Source organism: Marmota monax, unplaced genomic scaffold (genome assembly GCF_021218885.2).
Source record: "Marmota monax isolate L192 unplaced genomic scaffold, Marmota_monax_Labrador192_F-V1.1 WCK01_AAM20220418_F8-fsc00069, whole genome shotgun sequence".
Lineage (NCBI taxonomy): Eukaryota > Metazoa > Chordata > Mammalia > Rodentia > Sciuridae > Marmota > Marmota monax.
The window spans coordinates 5,096,964-5,117,755 of record NW_026695243.1 but is presented as its reverse complement, the minus strand read 5'-3'; the positions used below and the strand labels follow the sequence as shown (position 1 = coordinate 5,117,755).

Genomic DNA, 20,792 nt, shown 5'->3' with positions numbered 1-20,792 from the left:
TGCCTCAGCATGGATGGCCCCTGACCACCCTCCACAGCCTCAGTCCTCATTCTCCAAGGACCAAGTCAGAACCCTCTTCCCTGCAACAGGCAGCACTAGCCACTCCCATGTGGAACCCTACACCATCCTTCACCTCCCTGGGACAGCACCTGCTGTGGCTGCCTACCTGCCCCCCACCTTGTCCTCTTCCTCCAGCCCTGGGACCCACCTGGCAGCTCGGCAAGGTGTGGAGTCAAAGGATCAGAGGATCATGGGCATGTGGCCGGGAACCCAGGGAGCTGTGGTCTGAGGGGAGCAGCGTGGGGGTCTTAAATCCAGCAGTCCCTGTGCCCCCAGCTGCGCACACCTGCCTTTCTTGAAGGCTCGTCCTTCATAGGACTCATTTGCCCTCGGGGGCCCAGCTGGGGCCCAGGGCATTCTGGGACTGTTTGGGGAGCTCCACAACTGCTGGGAGACCCTGCTGTGGTCTTGAAGAGACCAACCTGGCGGCTCCTGCCTGGGAGTGGACAGCCCCCGTGGAGTTAAGTGTTTGGAGCCTCAGATGCTGACCCACTGGAAGGATGCTCAGCTGGCAGGGGGAGGTGAAGGCCGCGCTCCCTGCTGATGGGCGCCAGCCGCAGTCTCCTCCCCGCTCCCCTCCCCTCCCCGCCCTGCAAACCTTTATTATTTCTTGCTCCTGGCTGTCAGCAGCAACAAACTAAGATTAATCACTCGCCTGCCTGCCTAGACCCAGACATGCCTACTGTTTGAAAACTCTCTCTTTTACGATATAAATCAATGAGGGGAGAGAAGAAAGAAAAACACCCTTAACTGAAATGCATCCCTCAGCTCTTCCTGGCCCCATGGCACCTAACCACTTCTACTGGAGCATCTGCTGGGTGGTGATGGGCGCCCAGCAGCCAACACAATCCGGCTGCACCAAGAGGAAGCAAAGGTACCCATCGACCTGCAGGCTTGGGGGCGTGTTCTCCATCAACTGCCCTGCCCTGTCCAGTACTTGAGGATGCTGTGGGGCCCTACCACTACGGCAAGACCGAGGGGAAATGCTGTGGCCTACCTGTGAAGCCCTTCAACTAGAAGCCTGTACTCATCAAACCCAGACCCCCGTTTTTTTTTTTTATTGTTTATGGTGCAGGGGATCAAAACCCGGGTCCTGCACATGCTAGACAAGTGCCACAGCCCCAGTGCCCCAAGTAGGCAAGCCCTCCACCGCTGAGCTCTATCCTCAGCCCCCAGAACCTCATTATAAAGACAGGGAGACACTAGCCCTAGACACCTACCAGAGCAGAGCTGGCCTGGACTCACCCAGGGTTCTGTCCACACTGCTGCTTTCCATGGCAATTTCTGAAGGTTCTGGATAAGCTGGGAGGAGCCGAGCCTGCCATGAACCAAGCTCGTCTGCCCAGCCTTCTTCTTACCTGCGTGCCCCATTTTTAGGTGAAGTCTAGCATCACGAGGCTGGTGACAAAGGGAGCCGGGATTTGAACTCAGATATCTCTGTCTTCAGAGACTGTGGTTTCCCTTTACATCTGGAAAAGGGTGACCCTGGATTTCACATGCTACTAGTCTCCTGGCCTCTTAGAACTGACCCCATGCTATCACTCAGGCTATGTGGGTGCAGGTGGCACATGTACAGGAACAAGGAGAGGGAAGCTGTCCCCTCCTTGGTAATATTCCTGGTGTCCTCGTCACTCATCGTTCTTGGCGAGCATCCCTGCACCCTGCTCAAGACCTTCGGGGGCTCCTCGCTGCCCTACTGGATAAAGTCCCAATTCCTTTGCCACTCACTGGGCTGCACCTCTCCTGGGCTCAGGCCACGTGCTGTCTGTGGTTCTTACACAGCCTGCGCACCTCCTGCCTCTGTGCCCATTCTCCTTACCACTGTTCACCATCAAAGGCCTGGTCATCCTTAAATACTGCCCTCTCTGGTCCCTCTCCTCTGGCAGGGCTTTCCACCTTAGGCATCTCTAAGCACTGCTCTCTGTGAGTTAATGACAAGGACCTTCTGGGCCTTTTCAAACCGTGAGCCCCTGTGGGGCTGGAGCTCTGGTCAGTGACTCTCACTGAAAGAGACAGGAAAGCTCTAGATGCTCACGGTGGAGTGTGGGCACTGTGCAAACAGGCCCAGCCCAAGGCCTCTGACGCCACATCTGCAAGAAAGTGGCAATTTGCTTCTGGGGACTTGAAAGCCAAAGGCCCTTTTTGTGAGGGTTCTCCAGGGCTATTTCCTCCAAATGGGTGGGAACTGCCTGTTTCAACAAACCCGAGGCTGGACCTTTGCCAAAGGAGCAGTGGCCTCCCTGGCTGTCAAGACTTCAGAAGTGCCATTCTGTGTGCCCCCATCCCAAGGACAGGCCACACAGGTACCCTACCCAGGAGGACTCACCCCCTCCACCAGCTGCATGCTCTGCAGTCTTTAAAAAGTCCCCCATCCCTCATCTCGTCCAGATTCTTTGCAAAAACGCACAACAGAAGAACTTGTGAAGAACCACTCACAATCCAAAATGCCTGAAGAACCCTTTCAACGAGATTGTCACAACTTTTTGGCCCCTTTTCCTAGTGCCTGCCTTGCCAGAAACAGGAAACAGCTCGAGTTTGGTACTTTCTTGCCAATTTCCAAAGGCTCATCCCCTTTGCTTCCTGCGGCGGAGTGAGCGGTGGAGTGGCGCTCCAGGGGCTGCGGTGGGCGGGGTCAGCTGCTGCCCATCAAGTCAGACTGGAGACAGGGAAGAGGGGCAGTTCTGCAGGCTGGACGGGGTCGGGAAACGACTGGGGGCTGTCGGCAGCACCTCTGAAGCTAGCTTCACAGGTGGGGGTATCTGCCACAGAGAGCCAGATAAGTGGCCAGCGTGGTCTGATCCAAAGATGTAGCTGGTCCCCACAGTGGCAACAGTCACCATCTCTGCTGTCAGCGTGGACAAGTGCCAGCTGGATAGCTTAGGACCACTGGGAATCCCCTTCGGGTCTGTTTTCTCATCCACACAGCACAGGGACTGAACTAGTCGGGCCTCTAAGGTCACTTCCAGGTCTGACACTTTACGACTTTCTGACAGAGCAGAAGGAGCTCTGAGGACAGGATGGAAAGTCTGGAGGCCAGCCTCAGCTCTGTGGGAGGCCTTGGCAAGCCTTCAGCCTCCTCTGCCCTTAGATACTGGGGACCTGGGGAATCTCTGCCTAGCCACCTTGTGGGGCTGTGCTAGAGCAAACTCTGGCCTTGCAAAACGTCCCAACTGCTGACACAGAGCAGGGAGGGCCAGGCACAAGGGGGGTTGTGTGTGAGGGGAGCCTGAGAGCAGGACTGAGTGGACCTGCATGTCAGTGTCCTCGTCACTGAGAACTGAGACGAACTTCTCTGGTGGCTGGCACAGAAGTCCTGCTGGAGCTCTTCTGCACCACCCTGAGACTCGGTCCTGCCAGGGAACACCTAGCTTCTCTTTAGACTCAAGTGCAGCCTCCTCCCCCTGTGGCTTCTCCCAACCCTCTGTGGCAAGGACCACCCACCAGGTGCCAACTCTGGGCTCCCAAGGCCCAGGCTGAACTGGCCAGGCCTGACACTCTGGGCCCCTGGCCTGACTGTTCTCACCTCGAACCCAGCCCTGTGCCTGGTACAGAGGGCTCTGAAAAATATCTTCTGGGGGAAGGACGAAGGGGTGGGGGCTCTCTCCTCTGAGTCTAGACTCCCCCAAATGCTTTCTGCATCCTGGAACACCCTCACAGTCCACCAGAGGCTCACATGGAAACGGCCAGAGGCGGAGAACCAGCATAGTTGGAATTCCGATGTCACCGTGCACACCCTGGCTTCTGACAGCACCCAGCAGGGGAACCAGCCCTGACCCCCCTCCCAGCAGGCTGCCAGCAAGTGGGAAGTAGACAGCAGGGCCACAGGGTGGCTGGCAAAGGGGTGCTCGCCCAAGTGGCCGGGACACGTGGTACGGCCAACAGCCCAGCCACAGGAGAGTGCACCTCCCCAATCTGGGCTTCTTCCAGGGAAGGCCACCTCTCTGTCCTTGGTGGGGGTGGGGGTGGGCTAATGGCTCTGGATAAGCATACAAAACCAAACCCTCATCGCTCGCTCGTCCCCCTTGGCACAGAACAGTCTCGACAACTGGATCCGACAGGATGGGTGCAGTAAGACGACCTGGGGCCTCCTGGAGAGTGTTCCTGTCCAGGGTTGTGGTGGCCACTGCACTATCTCCCTCTACCCTTCTCCCTGGCCTGGGAGGTACAGCCGAGCCAGCCAGGGCACACCAAGGACAGAGAGGGGTCTGAGGCCACACACAGGGACACGTGAGGAGTCAGGTAACACCTCGGTGTCGGTATCAAGTGATAGTGAGCATCAGGTCTGACTCTTCACTGGGCAAATGTGGATGCTGAGACCCAGAGCGGGGAGGAGCTTGCCCAAGGTCACACAGTGAGCAGTGAGTGGCAGGACAGGATGCCTGTCCAGAATTTTGGACAATGGGTGTCTTAAAACCCGGTAGATGGCAGGAAGTGGGGGCAGAGTGGGAACAACACAAGGTAACAATGACGTGGAGCTGGCTGGGCTGGGAGCTGACTGTCGTTGTCCTAGTGTGTACACGAGGACAACAAGGCTCAGAGATGGCATGAAAGCCTCAGGCTGGGGAGTGGGGAAGCCAGGCATGAGGCTGCCTCCGCTGCAGCCCAGGCCCTCTGGACGACAAGCCTACACTGTGGGGACGAGGACCCAGGTGCTGTCCCTTCCCTGAGAGGGCCCTACTCCCTAAGGAATGGCATACACCAGGGACCGCAGGAGACTGTGTTCATAGCCCTCTGAAAACTGTTCGTGAGGTGGTGTCTGGGCCTGTTTGTGTAACCGGTGTGTGTGTGGGGGGCGGGGGGCGTTGCACAGGGACTGAGAGGTGGATCCCGCAGGCTGGATGTGGTGGTGGTACTTCTAAAACTGGTAACGCACCCCCCGTCAGCACCTACGCTGGGGCTCATCCTGGGTGCTCCGGAGGCTATTCCCTTGTGGCTGGGCTGTGCTGGAGTCACCACAGGGCTGTTGCACCTTCCCACGGAGAACACGGAGTCTCAGCAGCAGCGGAGGCTCTGGTCCTTCTGGAGGAGCAGCCAGGCTTGGCCTGGGGCGGTCGCCCCTCCTCTGTGTGTTCCACGGGGATTGCAGGAGGGATGAGGCTCATTGAGGAACTCAGGGACTGACAGGGACCAGTGTCCCGGACAGCTGCACACTGCCTGGGTTTGTGGGGAGGCTGGTACAATACGAGTAATGCCACCTGCCTCCCTTGCTTTTTTTCTTTTTTCTTTTTTTCTGGTGAAACTGAAGATGGAACCCGGGGTACTCTACCACCAAGCTATATCCCCGTCCCTTTTATTTTTTATATTGACACAGGAAGGGGAGGCTGGCCTTAAACTTGCAATCCTCCTGTTTCAGCCTCCCCAGTCACTGGGATTATAGGCGTGCACCACTGTGCCCAGCTTCCCTGGCCTTTTACCCTCCAGAAGAACGTCATTCACCTGAGTTGCAAGATCATCTCTGGGCAGTGAGGGAGGGTGGTGGGCTGACTGGGGCAGTGGGGAGTTCAGGAGGCCTGGCTCTGTCAGCAGGCGCAGCGGTGTGCACGCTCCCTGTGGCTGCCCTTTCCTCAATCCAATTATGGTTTCTCTGGCTTTGGCGGCCTCCTGCTCAGCCTGCCAGCCCAGTTGTGGTTTAGCACGTTGAATTCTCCTCTTCCACTGCCATCACTGACCAGATCCTCTGAGCCCGTCAGGTCTGATGGCAGCCAATGAGGCGTGCACGTGCCAGCAGCTTGGAACACAGCAATGTCCTCTCTCTGCCTCCTGGGTGTCCTCCCAGCTGGCTAGAAATGGTTTCCACACCCTCCTTGGCCAGGTGGTGGCCTAGCTTTTTCTAGTTGAATCCCGCAGTAACAAGATGGCCACTACCCTGGGGCGGCTCTGGCCAGCTCTAATTTTGGATCAGCTGTGTTAGAAAACCTGTCCTCTCCCAGGGCTGAACTGTCTGCCCATAACTGCCCCATCTGGGGACCCCTGCAGCTGCCCCTGCTGCCCTGATGGTCCCTGCATGTCTCTGCACACCCCCCTTCTCCCAGAGCCTCTGCCCAATGTCCTCCTAACGCTCTGCAGTCTGTCACCGTCCTCCTCGGGGCAGCCAGCAGTGCTGGTCTTCACAGAGAGCCCAGGCCAACCTCACCTTCCCCGGCCACACCAAGACCTCTGTCCACACTGCTTTATGTCAGCAAAGAGAACACCACACTCCTGACAGGGACGTCCCTGCAGGCCTGCCCTCCACATGGCCTCAGTAAGTGTGAGGGTGGAGAGGAAGCCGGAGGGATGCTCTGTACCTGCCGCATCAAGGGCCTGGGCTCAAACCCAGCCATGTGACTAACTCCGAGTCCTTGACAAATCCCTCTTTGTTGGAGGCCTTTTCCTATCTATAAAGTAGGTTTGAGAAGACCTCTTGGGGGCTGGGTTTATGGCTCAGTGATAGAGCGCTTGCCCAGCGTGGGTGAGGCACTGGGTTCTATCCTCAGCATCACGTAAAAAAAATAGATAAATAAAATAAAATTATTATATCCATCTATAACTGAGAAAGAAAGGAAGGAAAGAAGGAAGGAAGGAAGGAAGGAAGGAAGGAAGGAAGGAAGGAAGATCTTTTGGGTTCCACCTAGCAATATCACTCAAAACCCCTCTTTTCACTCCTGCACCTGTTCATCCCAACAGTAATACCACACAGATCAGAAAAACCTGACATGGTGGTGCAAGCCTATGATCCCAGCTGAAGCAGGAGGATTGCAGGTTCGAGGCCAGCCTGGGTAACTCAGTAATACCCTGTCTCAAAATATAAAGGGTTGGGGTTGGGGAGGGAGAAGAGAAATTCATTGGATTAAACAAAGAGGATGGCAGGGAAGGGGTGGGGGATGGGAACAGGAAAGACAGTGGAATGAATCAGGCATAACTTTCCTCTGTTCATCTATGGATACACCATCAGTGAAACTCCACATCATGCCCAACCACAAGAATGGGACCCTAAGTTATATTCCAAGTATGTATAATATGTCGTCATATCTAAACAGAACAGATAAACAACAACAACAAAAAAAGGCCGGGGACCTAGTTCAGCGGGAGAATGTTCCTGGGTTCAGTCCCCAGCACCACACACCTCCACGCATCCACTCACAAAGACAAGACAGTTCACACAGCAGCCAGAGGCATCAACACCAGCAGGATTTTCCCCGCCTCCCCCCGGTGTTCCTTCCAACCTTTGTGAGACACATGAAAATCAAACCCGCCAAAGGACAACCTGGCGCCTAAGGAGAGAGAAAACGTTGCTCCTGGGGCCTGGCCCTGCCACTTGGGCTAAGCCACATGCCCTCTGTGAGCCTCCATTTCCTAATCTGCAGAATGAGGACAATGTGTTCCCCAGAGGACTGAAGTGAGAGGTTCAAGACAGGGAGGGGGGACGCCGAGATCTTTGTACAGGCCCTGGCTTGCAGCACAGGCGAAAGCTACTCCAGGTTAGGGAAAACACAGACCCTATGAAGACCCCTCCTCTCTGGAAGGTGATGATGCAACCACAGAAACTCCCCTGTGACCCAGGAGTAGGACCAAATTGAAGAACCAAGGCTTGAATTAATGCATATGGCCGGTCTCCTGCAGGCAGAGCGGCTGCACGGTACTCACTTCAGGGAGAGGGAGAAGTCGTGTTTGCTGGTCTGGCTGTTCCGGACAAGGTAGCTGCACTCCTTGCAGAGTCGCAGAAGGTTCTCGGCGTCTCCTCTGCTGATGGCCCCGTGATACCATCTGGGGAGAGGACAGAGCATGTTCAGGGCCTGACCTCCTGGGGAGGCTTGGCGTCCTCCGCGGCCAGCTGTGACAAGGCAGGTGTATGTCTGTTCTATTTTATAGACAATTTACTGAGGGCCTTCCTCGTGCCAGATGCTGGGGAAAGAAAAGTGAACCAAACCCAGAGTCCCCTCCTTTGAGAGGCTCAGGCCACAGGTCAGGGAGTCAGATAGCAGACGCTCTGGAGTCACATAGGACGCCCTGTGATGACAGGTACTATGGAGATGAGGTGAGGCCGGGTCACTTGGCTGGGGGCTGCTATTTTAGGCAAGGTGGCCGGGGAAGGCTAATAGAGAGAATGGCATTTCAGTGCAGACCTCTGGGGGAGAGAGAGAGGAGGCCTCGAAGGACAGAGGCTGGAGAGGAGCCTTCCTGGCAAGGGAAGGGCAGCCCATACAAGGGTGTGAAGCAGGAGTCTGCACCGTGGGTCCCGGAAACGGTTAGGGGCCAGTGTGGTTGGAAGCAGCAGGGGATCTGCCTGCAGGTTAGGGTCCAGCCGCTGACCCTGGCTGAGCCTCCACTCTCCACCAAGTTAGCGTCACACCAGCCCCTTGAGGTTGTGAGAAGGAATCGGGATGACCCACAGGAGGGACTTGCGCAGAGACTGGAGGGGGTGAGTTTCAACCCAAGGTGACTGCGAGCATCACAAAGAGCCTGGGCTAGCCGGCTGCACAGAAGTCACCCCCCTGCACACCCCTGCGCCCACAGTCCACAGGGCACATCTTCAGCTTCTGTGGGGGTGCTGCCTTCTGGTGACTGTTGTCATCGCCGACTTTCTGCCTAGAAGACGCCTTCCACTGCTGGCCGCTGGGCACCTCCTGCCATGAACAGGCAGCAGGTGGCAACAGCGGCCACAACAAAACCATGATCTCAAAAAATAAATAGCCAGGGCTGGGGCTGGGGCTCAGAGGCAGAGCGCTCGCCTTGCATGCGGGAGGCACTGGGTTCGATCCTCAGCACCACGTAAATAAATAAAGTAGAGGTACTGTGTCCATCCACGGCTAAAAGACATTAGAGAAAAATATAAATAGCAGCTTTAAAAAACAAGGACCAGGCACCAGATGTGAGATCCCTGTCCAAGCTATGTGAGGGGACGCACACCTGGAACCCCAGTGGCTCCAGAGGCAGGAGGATCGTGAGGTCAAAGCCAGCCTCAGCAACTTAGTGAGGCACTAAGCAACTCAGAGAGACCCTGCCTCTAAATACAATATCAACTAGGGCTGGGGATGGGGCTCAGTGGGTGAGGACCCGGAGTTCAGTCCCCGTCCAGTGGGAGCGTGACCGAGCTGCTGCTCACCAGAGCTGGCATGGAACTAGACATTGCAGGGGAGACCCGGCCAGGGCGGGGGTCAGGGAGCACACAGACTGCCAGCTGATTCCTCTCTCCAGCTACGCAGAGGAGCCGAGGCTGGGGCTGCAGGGACGGCCACAGTGGGAACCTCTCCAGAGGCGGTGGAGGGGATAAGGTGCTGGAATGGGGAGAAACAGGCCTGGCTCCGGAAACAGAGCCAACGGATTTGGTGAGACGGTCCTCCGGGGACTGTGCCTGTGTCACACACCCCCAGTGAGCTGACAAAAACGTTTTATTAGGAAAACAACTTCCAGCCATTTGAAGCTGAGCCATCCTCAGGGAAAGGCCTAAAGTGGCCTCCAGGGAAGGGCTGCCCGGAGCCTGTCCCTCCCAGAGCTCAGGAGCTGGCCCGGCTGGCCCCCGGAGGGAGAGACTGGCCTGGATCATCACCGAGGGTAACCCCTCGGTAAACAGGATAAGCCGCCAGTTCCTTTCAGGGTGGAGGATCAAAGGAGCACAGGGCAAAGGGCACTGGATCAGGAGTCAGCTGGGGCATGGCCTGTCGGCGGGAGGCTGTAGACCAGGCTGGGCTGGGTGGTCCTGTGGGAGATGGGGCCAACTGCTGGGCTTGAGCAGGCCTGCCTGGAGAGAGTCCAGGCAGGAGGCCACCTTAGGGCCGGGCTGGACCCTGTGGAGTAGGCACATCAGGTCGGGACGTTAAGGGAGGTTGCATCATTGCCCTTCATCCCGTCCAATTTGCAATGAACAGTCAGTCAGGAAAGACCCCAGGAGATGACATTTGGCTTGTGAACCTGTATCACAAAAAGGAATCAATTCTGTGAAGAGCCAAAGGAAACATCATCTCTGTAAAGGAAACAGTAAGTGCAAAGGTCCTGAGGTAAGAATGTGCTTGGGGTGTCCAGAGAGCAGAAAGGTGCAAGGATGTTCCAAGCACTGTTGAGTGCAGAGAGAGGTACAGAATGAGAGTGGAATGGGAAGCAGCTGAGGTTTTGAGGGCAGAGGGAAGAAGTCTGTTGAGCATATCGAAAAGGAGAAGGTGTTTGTTAGGAAGTAGTGTTACTTGCTCTGGAGGACCTTACAAATAAGAGATCAACCAGGCTGCCTTGAGGAGGGCCACAGGGGGAGCAGGAATCAAGTCAGGAGGCGAGTGCAGTGCTTCATATGAGAGGTGACTGAAGGTGGGAGGAACAGACGGATTCTGGCAGCATTTTGGAGCAAGAATTTGACGAAATTGGTAACGGGGCAGATGCTGTGCGGCAAGGAATCTGGATGACTCCAGGTTTGTGGCTTGAGTGGCAACTAGGCGGATGTGGTGCTGCTGGCGGAGACATGGACGCTGGGAGGGCAGTGGGTTTCGTGGTCAGGAGCCCCGTTCTGGACACAGTACATCTGAAAGGCCATGCAGGCGGCTGGAGGTAGGGGCGGGGAGTTCTGGGTGAGTGGAGGCTGGGAGAACGCAGCAGGAACTGAGCCCAGGAGAGTCCAGCCTTCAGGTCAGAGGCGAGGAGCCACGGAGCAGGTAGAAGCAGTGGCCAGGGAGACGGGAGAAACGCCAGGAGCATGCGATGCAGGAGGGAGCTGGTGGCTGTGGGGACTGCAGGGGCGGGGGCAGCGCAGGGAGCCTGTCTGGGGCCTCGGGCAGGAAAGGGGAGCTTGGTGGGAGACCCAGAAGGGGAGGTGACAGACTGGGGAGAAGTACCAAAATTCTTTGGGGACTCTGTTTATTCAGTCAACTGTCCTTTCCTGAGCACCCATTACACGCCAGGCACTGCCCTGAGCCACGGGGGAGGAACAGTGACCTGGACAAACTCCTGCCTTCATAGAGCCACTCTCCACGGAGCACCTGCGAGAGGATGTGGGTCAAGGAGATTTTACTTACTCTGACAGAGTTCCCGAATGGAACAGGTTTACGTGCTGGCGTGATGAGGTGGGGGCGGGGCAGGGTGCAGGAGGGGACTGGCCCCGGAGGAGCCCCCAGCTCTGAAGCCTCGTCAGTCTGCAGGATGGGGCCGGTGCAGCGTGACCTCCTCCTGCTCAGCTCTACTGGGAGTGGGCTTACCTAAGCACCTCTCGGAGGATGACTCAGGGCTTGGGAGGCCAGCCATGGCTCTGGACTTGGTGGGAGGCCTTGTTGGGTGGGAATGGGAAAGGAGGAGAGCTTGGGACTAAGGCTCTGTCTGGGAATGAGAGACAGGATGGGCTGGGCCCCGCGGACCTGGCCACTGCCCACTGGATGCACGGAGAATAGCTCCCAGGTATCCCTGGATCCTACACTCTGTTGATTAAGAAGCGCACAGGTTGATCAGAAATAAGCCAACCCTGGTGCGCAGTCTGCGTGGCCGCGGGCCTCCCGTGAACTGCTCTGGGCAGGAACGGCCATCACGAATGAAGCTGCAGCCTCCTGGGACAACAGCGCAGGCTGAAAAAGGCAGCACATGACATCATTCGGAAAACCCTGCATCCTGCTCTCCAAGCGAGAGCTTCCTGAGAGGGGACGCGCCCCTGGCTGCGCAAGACCAGAAGTCCCTGGGCCAAGGCTGACAGGGGACTCAAAACCTACATGAAAGTCCCGCGAGGGACCCTGCTGGCGTCAGCTAATCTCTTGGCCTTGGAGCCAAGCTGTGCTCGCCCCTCCATACAGTGGGCTTATAGGCCCCTTCATCTGCTTGTTAAGGGGATGACACACCCGAGGTGCCAACACAGGGCCCCACACCTATTTTATCAAGTTTCTGAAAAGACTTCTTGAGTATAGGGATGTGGCGTGGGACAGAATGAAAGAGCAGTCTGGGGGCATTTCACAGAGCCGATGGCAGGCCAGCGAGATGGGGCCTTATCCTGGAGGTAAGGGGGGCCAATGGTAGTTTCAGAGCAGCACAGGGTCCTCCTGCACATGGTGAGGACCCTGCAGAGTAAGGTGATGACAATCGTGGTCAAGAGGAGTCAATATATACCCAAAGAACTTAAAATCAGCATACTACACTGATGTGGCCACATCGATGCTTACAGCAGCTCAATTCACGATGGCCAAGCTATGGAACCAACCTAGGTGCCTTCAACAGATGAATGGATAAAGAAAATGTGGTATGTATACATAATGGAATATTACTCGGCCATAAAGAAGAATGAAATTATGACATTTGCTGGTAAATGGGTGGAACTGGAGACTATCATGCTAAGTGAAATAAGCCAGTCTAAAAAAAAGGGTCAATGTTCTCTCAGATAGGCAGATGCTAATACAGTGGGGGTGGGTGGGTGGGTAGGTGGAGAATAGGAGTTCACTGTGTTAGACAAAGGGGAATGAAGAGAAGAGAGGGGATGGGAATAGGAAAGACAGTAGAATGAACTGGACATAACTTTCCTGTGTTCATGTATGAATACACAACCAGGGTAACTCCACACCGTGTACATCCACAAAAATGCGAAGTGATACTCCATGCACGTATGTCAAAATACAGTCTATTGTTATGTACAATAAAAAGAATACATAAAAATTTAAAAAAAGAGGGGGGGCACTAAATGGCCTGGGCCAGCCCAGTGCTGGGTGTGGGGAGTGGGGGCAGGAGACCTGGGGGCCGCAGGGAGGAATATGGCCACTGACTGGAGACGGGAAATCTCTGGAGAAAACCCCAGAGAGTAGAGGATTTACCAGGTATCAAGCAGATGGAGACCAAGAAATCGCTTGGTCTCACTGACGGAGAGGACAGGGGTAGCTCGCGCTGAGCTTTACGCACCTGCCTGCTGCGTGGTGAAATCAGAATCTAGGGTGACCAGAGAAGTAAGGGGTGCATGGTGCAGGTGACTGTGCAGTGCCTCCTACTAGACACAGTGGGGGAGGGTGGAAATGGGGGTGGGGGGACAGGTGGGGCTAGGAGTCACAGGAGCTGGGAGAAGGGGCTCCATGAAAGGCCTCGGTCTCAATTGTCACGTGGAAGCTGTGACAGAGAAATGAGGAGGGACGAGACTAGAGGAGGCCACCAGGGTGAGGTGGACTCCATCCCTGCAGACTTACATTTGCTTCTCCAGGGGGACGGCAGGGTCCACCCTTTCTCCCAGGATCCCACAGAACTCGGGGCTCCCATGCTTGATGGGCTTGAAGCCCCCTCCGGGAGCACGGAGCTGGCGCCGCCGGTCCCGCGAGGGCGACGGGGATGACTGCCGTTTCTCACCGCCGTTGAACTGGGCTGAGAGAGGGAGAGAGAAACGGTTACCGAGCTCAGCCCACGGTTCTGGTTGGCACTTCACAATCTGCAGGAGGAAGCGTTTTGAACCATGAAACTAAATTTTGGCTTCGGCTATGGTCTGAGTGTGCCCTCCCTCCCCAAATTCATGTGTTGGAACCTTAATTCCTCCAATACAGCAGCCTGAGAGGTGGGACCCAGGGGGAGGTGCTCGAGTCAGCGGGGCAGAGCGTCCCAAAGGGAATAGCGGCCCCCCAGGAAGGGGTGCGACAACTGGAGCAGGTTGCTATGAAGCGGGGGGTCCCCCCTCATGTTCTCTTCTGCAGGTGCCCTTTAGGGCTTCTGCTTTCTGCCATCAGTTGACGTGACTTGAGGCCCTCTCCAGCATCATACCCTTGGACTCCCCAGTCTCCAGAGCCACAAACTCTTTCCTTGATTAATGACACAAAGTATTTTGTTATAACAAAAAAAATGAGCTTCCCAAGACAGGAAACGCAGGTGCCATCAAAGCTGGATTAAGAGTTTGAGGGGCTGGTTGCGTCTTCAGAGTCCACCGAGCTCAGCCTTATCCCTACAGAAATCTTTGACCTCCACCAGGGGTGGGTGTGGCACTCCTTGGCCTCCCTCCTCTGAATGGCTCTCAGGAGAAGAGCTGTTTCTCACCGTGTGTGAAAAATCTCCCTCTTCCCTCCCCTCTTCCCAGCCCTCCTAGGGCCACAGCGGTCACATCTGCCCCCTTTCCCCAGTACAGACCTCTCTGAGGCCCTTGGGGGTCAGACTGCATCTCCTGAGTTTACTCCCCCTCATTCAGACCCCCCCCCTGCATGGCCAGAGCAGAGCCACAGGGGACAGGCCCCATGGGCCTCCCAATGCCCTGGGCCTGGGGAGTGTGGTGCACCCCCACAGGCGTTTGGAGGGCAGGACCCTGCAAATACCCCACAGAGTACAGACAATAATGAACTGGAACTTGAGTTGCCAGAAGGGCTCCCAGAGACCAGCGGTCCACCTAGCAAGTTCTCTCTCTGGGCCTCAGTTTCCTTCTCTGAAAAAACAGGGTGAATGAAGAGCACACACTCCATGGGAGGGGGGCAGATTGGGTGAGGCATGGAGAGGACTAAGCAGAGTGCCTGGCAGGCAGCCTGTGCGCGATCAATGTTAAAATCAACACTTTTATCATCATCACGTCTGCTCCGTGCAGACGCAATGCTGGGGGCTTCACGTTCGTTACCAAACCAACCTCTCCTAAGCTGTGTGCCTGGCTAAGTTACTTACCCTCTCTGAGAGACCATTTTGAACTTCAATGAGCCATGGTGAAGACAGATGAAATACAGCAAGGGCTTAGTACAAGGTACCCAGTGACCCGGAATGGGCCTGCAGGATGGGGCTCCTGATGCTGAGTCCAGCTGCAGGCCACCATGACCTGGGCTAAGCCTCACAAAGGCAGAAACTCCCCTCTGACCAGCAATGGAGGTGGCAAGCCACGTCTGACTCCGACACAGGGCAATCAACCCTCCTGCTCACAGGAAGCAGTAGGGAGACCCCAGCCACAACTGCCACAGCGAGTTGCCTACTGGGACCGAGGAATGTGAAAGAACTTGTTCCACGCCAACCACGGAGCAGTCAGGGGCCCTGAGGCATTTCTGTCCCTCTAAGACACTCTTTCTAATTAAGCAGTACAGAAAACCGGGAAGGGAGGGTCCTACCAAGGGAAGGCTCCAGACACGCTGGACCCAGCCATTCTTGTGACCCGGAAGGTCCACCCAGCAGCGGGTCTGGCAGGCTGTGCATCCGTCCACCCAAGTCACTCTGAAACACCCATTCCCAGGTGCCAGGCACAGTTCAAGGCTGGGGAACAAAACGGAACCCCCCCCCCCGCCCCCACCTGACAGCTCGGGGTCCTGGTGAAGAAGGACCATGTCAACAGCTGGTGGCAATGCTACAGAGACAAGACAAGATAGCATCATGGGGAAGGCCTCTTGAAAGAGATGTCTAAGTGAATACCTGAAGAAAGGGAGGGACATTTGTGAGAAGGACAATCCCCGCACAGGGAAGCGCAAATTCCAGGCCCCAGAGGTGGCTGGGCTTGGAGAAGCAAAATGGTCCAGGGGGACTGGCGGGTGGGTAGTCTGGGGAGGGACTCTGGCTGTGCTCCGAGAGCTGTTCTGGTGTTCTGAAGGTTCTAATCTGACTCTTGGTAACAGGATGGCTGTGCTGAGAAAGAGACGGAGGGCAGGGGAGGTGGGGCTGTCCATACTTTTCTACTCCGTTTCTAAAAAAAAGTTTACTAATTTAAAAAGGCTTACTAATAAAAGGGGTAGGGAGGGGGGTAGAGGGGAACACAGGACTCATTCTGTACTCACAGTAAAGCATGGGTGGCGCACGCCTTGAATCCCAGCAGCTTGGGAGGCTGAGGTAGGAGGATTGCAAGTTCAAAGCCAGCCTTAGCAACTTAGTGAGGCCCTGACTCTAAGTAAAATATTTTTCAAAAGTGCTGGGGATGTGGCTCAGTGGTTAAGTGCCCCGGGGTTCAATCCCCAGTATCAAAAAAAAAAAAAGTGAGGTGTGGGAAAGAGAGGGGCAGGTGGCCCCAGACTTTGGCCTGAGGACTGGGAGGACCAGCCTGGCTGTGCCCAGGGTAAGGTCACCGAAGGGGCCTCTTCTGCAGGTGGTGGTGGGCTAAAGCCAGGGACGAGGCCTGTGGCACTCAAGTCACCTTGGGTGCCTGTCCCTCCCTTGCCTCCCAGAAGCCTGATCTCCCGGGGGGCTGTAGGGAAGCCCCCATAGCAACTGGTCAGATGGGGTGCATGTTCTTGGGTGGAGGGAGGAAAAGGTGAAACAGGTTCTGACCTGAGCACCTGTCTTGGGGAGCCCTTAGTGGGTGACTCTGGATGGGGGTGAGCATGAGATCAGACAGTCAGGTGAGGGCCACGTCCAGAGAAGGTCCTCCTTTGTTTTTGGTGGTGGTGGGGGGATACCGGGGATTGAACCCAGGGGCCCTTAATCAGTGGGCCACATCCCCAGCCATTTTTTTTTTTTAATTTAGAGACAGGGTCTCACTGAGTTGCTTAGGGCCTTGCTGAGTTGCTGAGGCTGGGTTTGAACTCATAATCCTACTCAGCCTCTGGAGCCACTGAGATTACAGGTGTGCACCACCACACCCGGCCCAGAGAAGGTCCTTTCTAAAGAGCTCGAACCTCTTCTAGGAAGCACTCTCTGATCATCCCACCCGAGATTCACCTTGATCCCTGCCCACGGCACCCTAATCTCAGTTCCCAGTGAGCCCCTGCAGGCAGGGGCTGTCTTGCCTGTGCCCTGCCCCCATGCCTACCACAGTACCTGCAGGGTAGCCAGAGAGCAATAAATGCTACGTGAAGACACCTAATGAGCTGCTGTTTTGCTTTACTGGGAAAAAAAGATCGGGTTTCTTACCAGATAAATTGGATAAAACCTAAGAACGTTCTAGTCAACACTGTAATTCCCCATTGACTTAATTTATGCATCCGTTGGCAAGCTTAATAATACAGCCATATATTTTAGAGAGAACAGGTGGTGATGAATGACAGGCTTAATTAGGCAAATCATTTCACCTAAAATACAAATATACAAACTCCAAGTGCAGTGATTCGGCAGGAAAAGAAAAAAAAAATTTAAGAACAAAAGCTCCAAACACAACTGCTTTCGTCCCTTCTAATTAAGTTTCTCTTTAATCTGCAATTTAAAATGGCAATTCTTTTAATTTAGTGATTTTTCTGCAAAAGATAAAGACCCAATCCCTCAAAAGAATACCTGCATTTAGAGGAAAAAAATACGCTACTCCTGAGTTGTTAGCAATGACAGAACCTAATGAATTCTGCCTATAGGCAACTAAAAATGGAAGCTAGAATCTACAGGAGGGAGTCAGACTCGGAGTGGGTAGGGAGTGGGTAGGATGAAGTGCCAGGAGCCTCTCTGACTTTTGTTCTCATGATGGGGACCCCCGATAGATCCCTGTTAATGGATAGGTGGCCTGATCAATGTCTTCCAGGGCCCAGCCAGGTGTCTTACCCCAAATGTCTTCCAAAAAGTCCCAGCCAGGTGACAGAGCTAGTCCTTTAAGACCCAGCTCAGGTGCCCCCTACCTTCTGGGAGGCTTTCCTGGTCCTTCCACTGGAGGGCTAGAAGCTGGTGGTCCCCTTCTGACTCATATTATAATGACCTTGCATCAATCAGTCCTGAGGTTAACCGCCGCCAGAGACAGAAGATGGAGGCACTGGCATTAACTTTCCTACCAACCCTGCCATGGGGGTAATGGGTGACGGACCTATAGGGTCTCAAAGTCCAGTGGCAGGGTGAGGTTGAGACCAGGACTGTAGGTCTGCAGGGTGGAGCTCGTCCACCTTCGGTCTTCCTGACAGTGAGGCTTCCCTCCCCTGGTCTCCAGGGCTGAAATGCCAGCCTCCTGCTCTGTCAACACGATGTCTAGAGGCCTCCAAGTTCTGGCACAAGCGCCACTCCTCCATAAAGCTTCCCTTGGAACGGCTTCTGTGGCTCCAGGGGCACCCACACCACTCTTGCCAGTCTGCCTGGGTGTTTTGTGGGGTGGAGCCTGGTCCTGATATTCTCTTTGCCCTGTCTAGTTCTTTGCCCCTAAACTGCAGAGCCCAGCAAGCAGGGGGTGCTTAGGAAATGCTTGCTAAGATGGAATAAATGTGTTCCTTTGGGTCCATCTCTTTCTCGTCCACTGTTCAGAAGAGGCCAGAGACAGCAACTTTCCAAAAGCCAATGAATTTCCAAGGCACAGGGCTTAGCAATCTCCTGGGCTTACAGACCTTCACTGGCTTTCCCGGGACCTGGGGTAAAAGCCAGAATCCCCACTACAGAGGTCAAGGTGCTTGATGACCTTCCACAGGCATCTTTCCCTACGAAATCCCTCCGGGCTCCCTGCCATCCTGAGGCTCTGGTCACCCTGGATGGCTGGACCCCAGATCCATCATCTGCCTTTTGGCCTTTGCTTTGACAGTGTCTGACCTTTGGAATCCTTCCTCGGGGAGAATTCCCTTTGCTCCTCTGAGCCCTGAAGTCCCCATACACCCCTGTCCCAGCCACGGCTCTTAGAACTGGATGGACACTTGGCAGAGATGAGATTTTTGTGCCTCGGTCTCTCCTGGACATTCAGCTGATGGCGATAAATGGTCCTAGGCCTGAAACAAGGCCAGGGATACAGGACAACAGTGCCACCAAGGGAAGGATGTGGACTTAGGAATCAGGAAGTCCTGGGTCTGAATCCTTTGCCCTTCCTTACTGCATGACTTTGGGCACATTTCTAAACCTCTCTGAGCTTTGGCTGCCTCGTCTGCAAAAAAGGGCTGACAACATCCAACCATGAAGGACTGTGGGGCTGGTTAGCATCTGATGATGTACCAAAGTTCAGGCAGGCCCCTGGGAAGTGGCAGACCCTGACCCATGGTCACATGTCTGCTCACAAGGGTTCCTTTCAGGTACCCTTTAGGAGAAAGTGCCTTGTATCAGAAACTGCCTTCCCTTTCCTCGACATGGCTGGGATTCCTGACCAAGCTGAAGCTCCAAGAGGATGGACCGTTGTGTTCACCGCTGAGTCTCCAATGCCCAGAACAGGGCCTGATGTATAGCAGGTGCTCACAGCTGTGCAATAAATCTCCACCTACCTCCATTCATCAGTCAAGAAAGGAAACTCAGGAGCTAGACACCCTTCTCAAATTATTATTATTTTTTTTTAAAAAAGAAAGAAAGAGAGAGAGAGAGAGAGAGAGAGAGAGAGAGAGAGAGAGAGAGAATTTTTAAATATCTATTTATTTTTATAACCATCTTTGTTTGTATGTGGTGCTGAGGATCGAACCCGGGCCGCATGCATGCCAGGTGAGCGCGCTACCGCTTGAGCCACATCCCCAGCCCCCTCCTCAAATTATTTTAAAACCATTTTGAAAAATGGTTTAATTCTCATCTGGCATTTCTTGTGCACCGACAGGTAGGTACCATGGAGGAGTTGAAGAGCACATTTTCCTCTAATCTTCATGGTGAACCTATGAGGTTGTTGTTTTTTTTTTTTTTTTTTTAACAGCTCAGGCCTGGTGCATCATTAAGGAGCCCAGGCTAATGGGGCAGCCTGCCATGCAGGCACTGAGCCCTGCCTCCAGCCCCAGCCAGGAGCCCTCTGCTCCCTGGGTTGCCTCCCCTCACCAAGGTTGGCCAGGTAAGGCCAGCACTGCTCTCCAGGTTTAGATGTTCCCCTGCTTCCTTCTGGCTGGCCTGCAGCCAGTGACCCTCCCAGTTTTCCGGCACAGGACAGAGCCTCCTTTAAGTAGAGGCATCGAGGCTTAGGAGGATTAAGAACCAGACTGTGTGCACAAAGGAGCTTCAAGGAGCACACCACTGTCAAAGAGGCGCCTCCAGCCTCTCCAGGATGAGCCGGAAGTGAGTATGGGCCATGTTTATAAACCATATGGGGCTGGCAGGAGGGGCCTGGAGACTGTTCCGGCCTGCTGTTTGTTCAAGGATGTCTTGTGACTCTGAACAAACAAGGGTAAAGAAACCAAGTCAAGGAGCCCAAAGCAGCCCTTCCACCAGTCCCTGGAGCAGACTCCTGCACACAGCCAGGTGGGACTCAGGAGGGGCACGTGGAGGGGAGACTGCACAGGCCTGGAGGTGGGGGGGGCTACACGACCCCCAGAGTGTATAAAAATATCACAAATGTTCACAAGAATACACAAACACTTGTAGACCTAAAATTCCGTGTCCATGGCGATAGTCTTCTGCTATTTCAACTTTTCAAAAACATGCACTACATCGTCTGACCCCCGCCATCCCACTGAGACATGTATTAGAATTCCCCCAGGAGAAACTGAGGCCCGCACAGGTTCCCTCTGCCCTCCAGCTCAAAGTGGGCCTGGCTCACCCCATAGCCTGAAACAATGGGCAGCTCAGCAAAGGCTTTGGGTGTCTAGGGTGGCCAAGGAGAGACCCCAGGGTACTGTGCTGCCACCCAGGTGGGAGGGCAGAGGCAGAGGTGCTCCTGGGCTCCAGGATGCCATCCACACAGGACCACCCATGCCGGGATGGGGGAGGCAGACCAGGCAGAATGAGCATGACTTTGTCCTCTGATTTGTGACCTACCCCAAAGGAAAACAGGGACACTGGTGCTGGGTGCCTGGCTCCAGGAGACCGAAGGATAAAGTTGGATGAAAATGATAAAATAACCCAAACCCAAGGGCCTCTACAGCTGCCAAAGCCAGCCATCGTCGTCACCACAACGCATTTCACAGATGAGAAACAGAGGGCTGAAAAAGGAACTGACAACAGCCAGACCTGACCTTGGACTTGAACCCCGTCTCCTGAATCCCCAGGCCTTAGCAAGGTCAGCACAAGCCTGCTTACAGAGCTATACATTCTCAAAACCCTCCACAGTTAAGTGGCAACAGAGACACCAACAGTCAGCACCTATG

The 20,792-nt window shown here is 54.9% G+C and overlaps 1 protein-coding gene across 1 annotated transcript in view; it reads right to left on the bottom strand.

Annotated features, from left to right (window-relative positions):
• Shb (SH2 domain containing adaptor protein B) overlaps positions 1–20,792 on the bottom strand; it is a 130,540-nt gene that overhangs the window by 21,123 nt on the left and 88,625 nt on the right. The window contains exons 4-5 of the mRNA XM_046457134.2: positions 13,167–13,338; positions 7,684–7,803 (exon numbers count right to left, since the gene is read on the bottom strand). Of these exons, the coding sequence (XP_046313090.1) occupies positions 7,684–7,803; positions 13,167–13,338 (292 nt within the window). The remainder of the gene's footprint in view (positions 1–7,683; positions 7,804–13,166; positions 13,339–20,792) is intronic.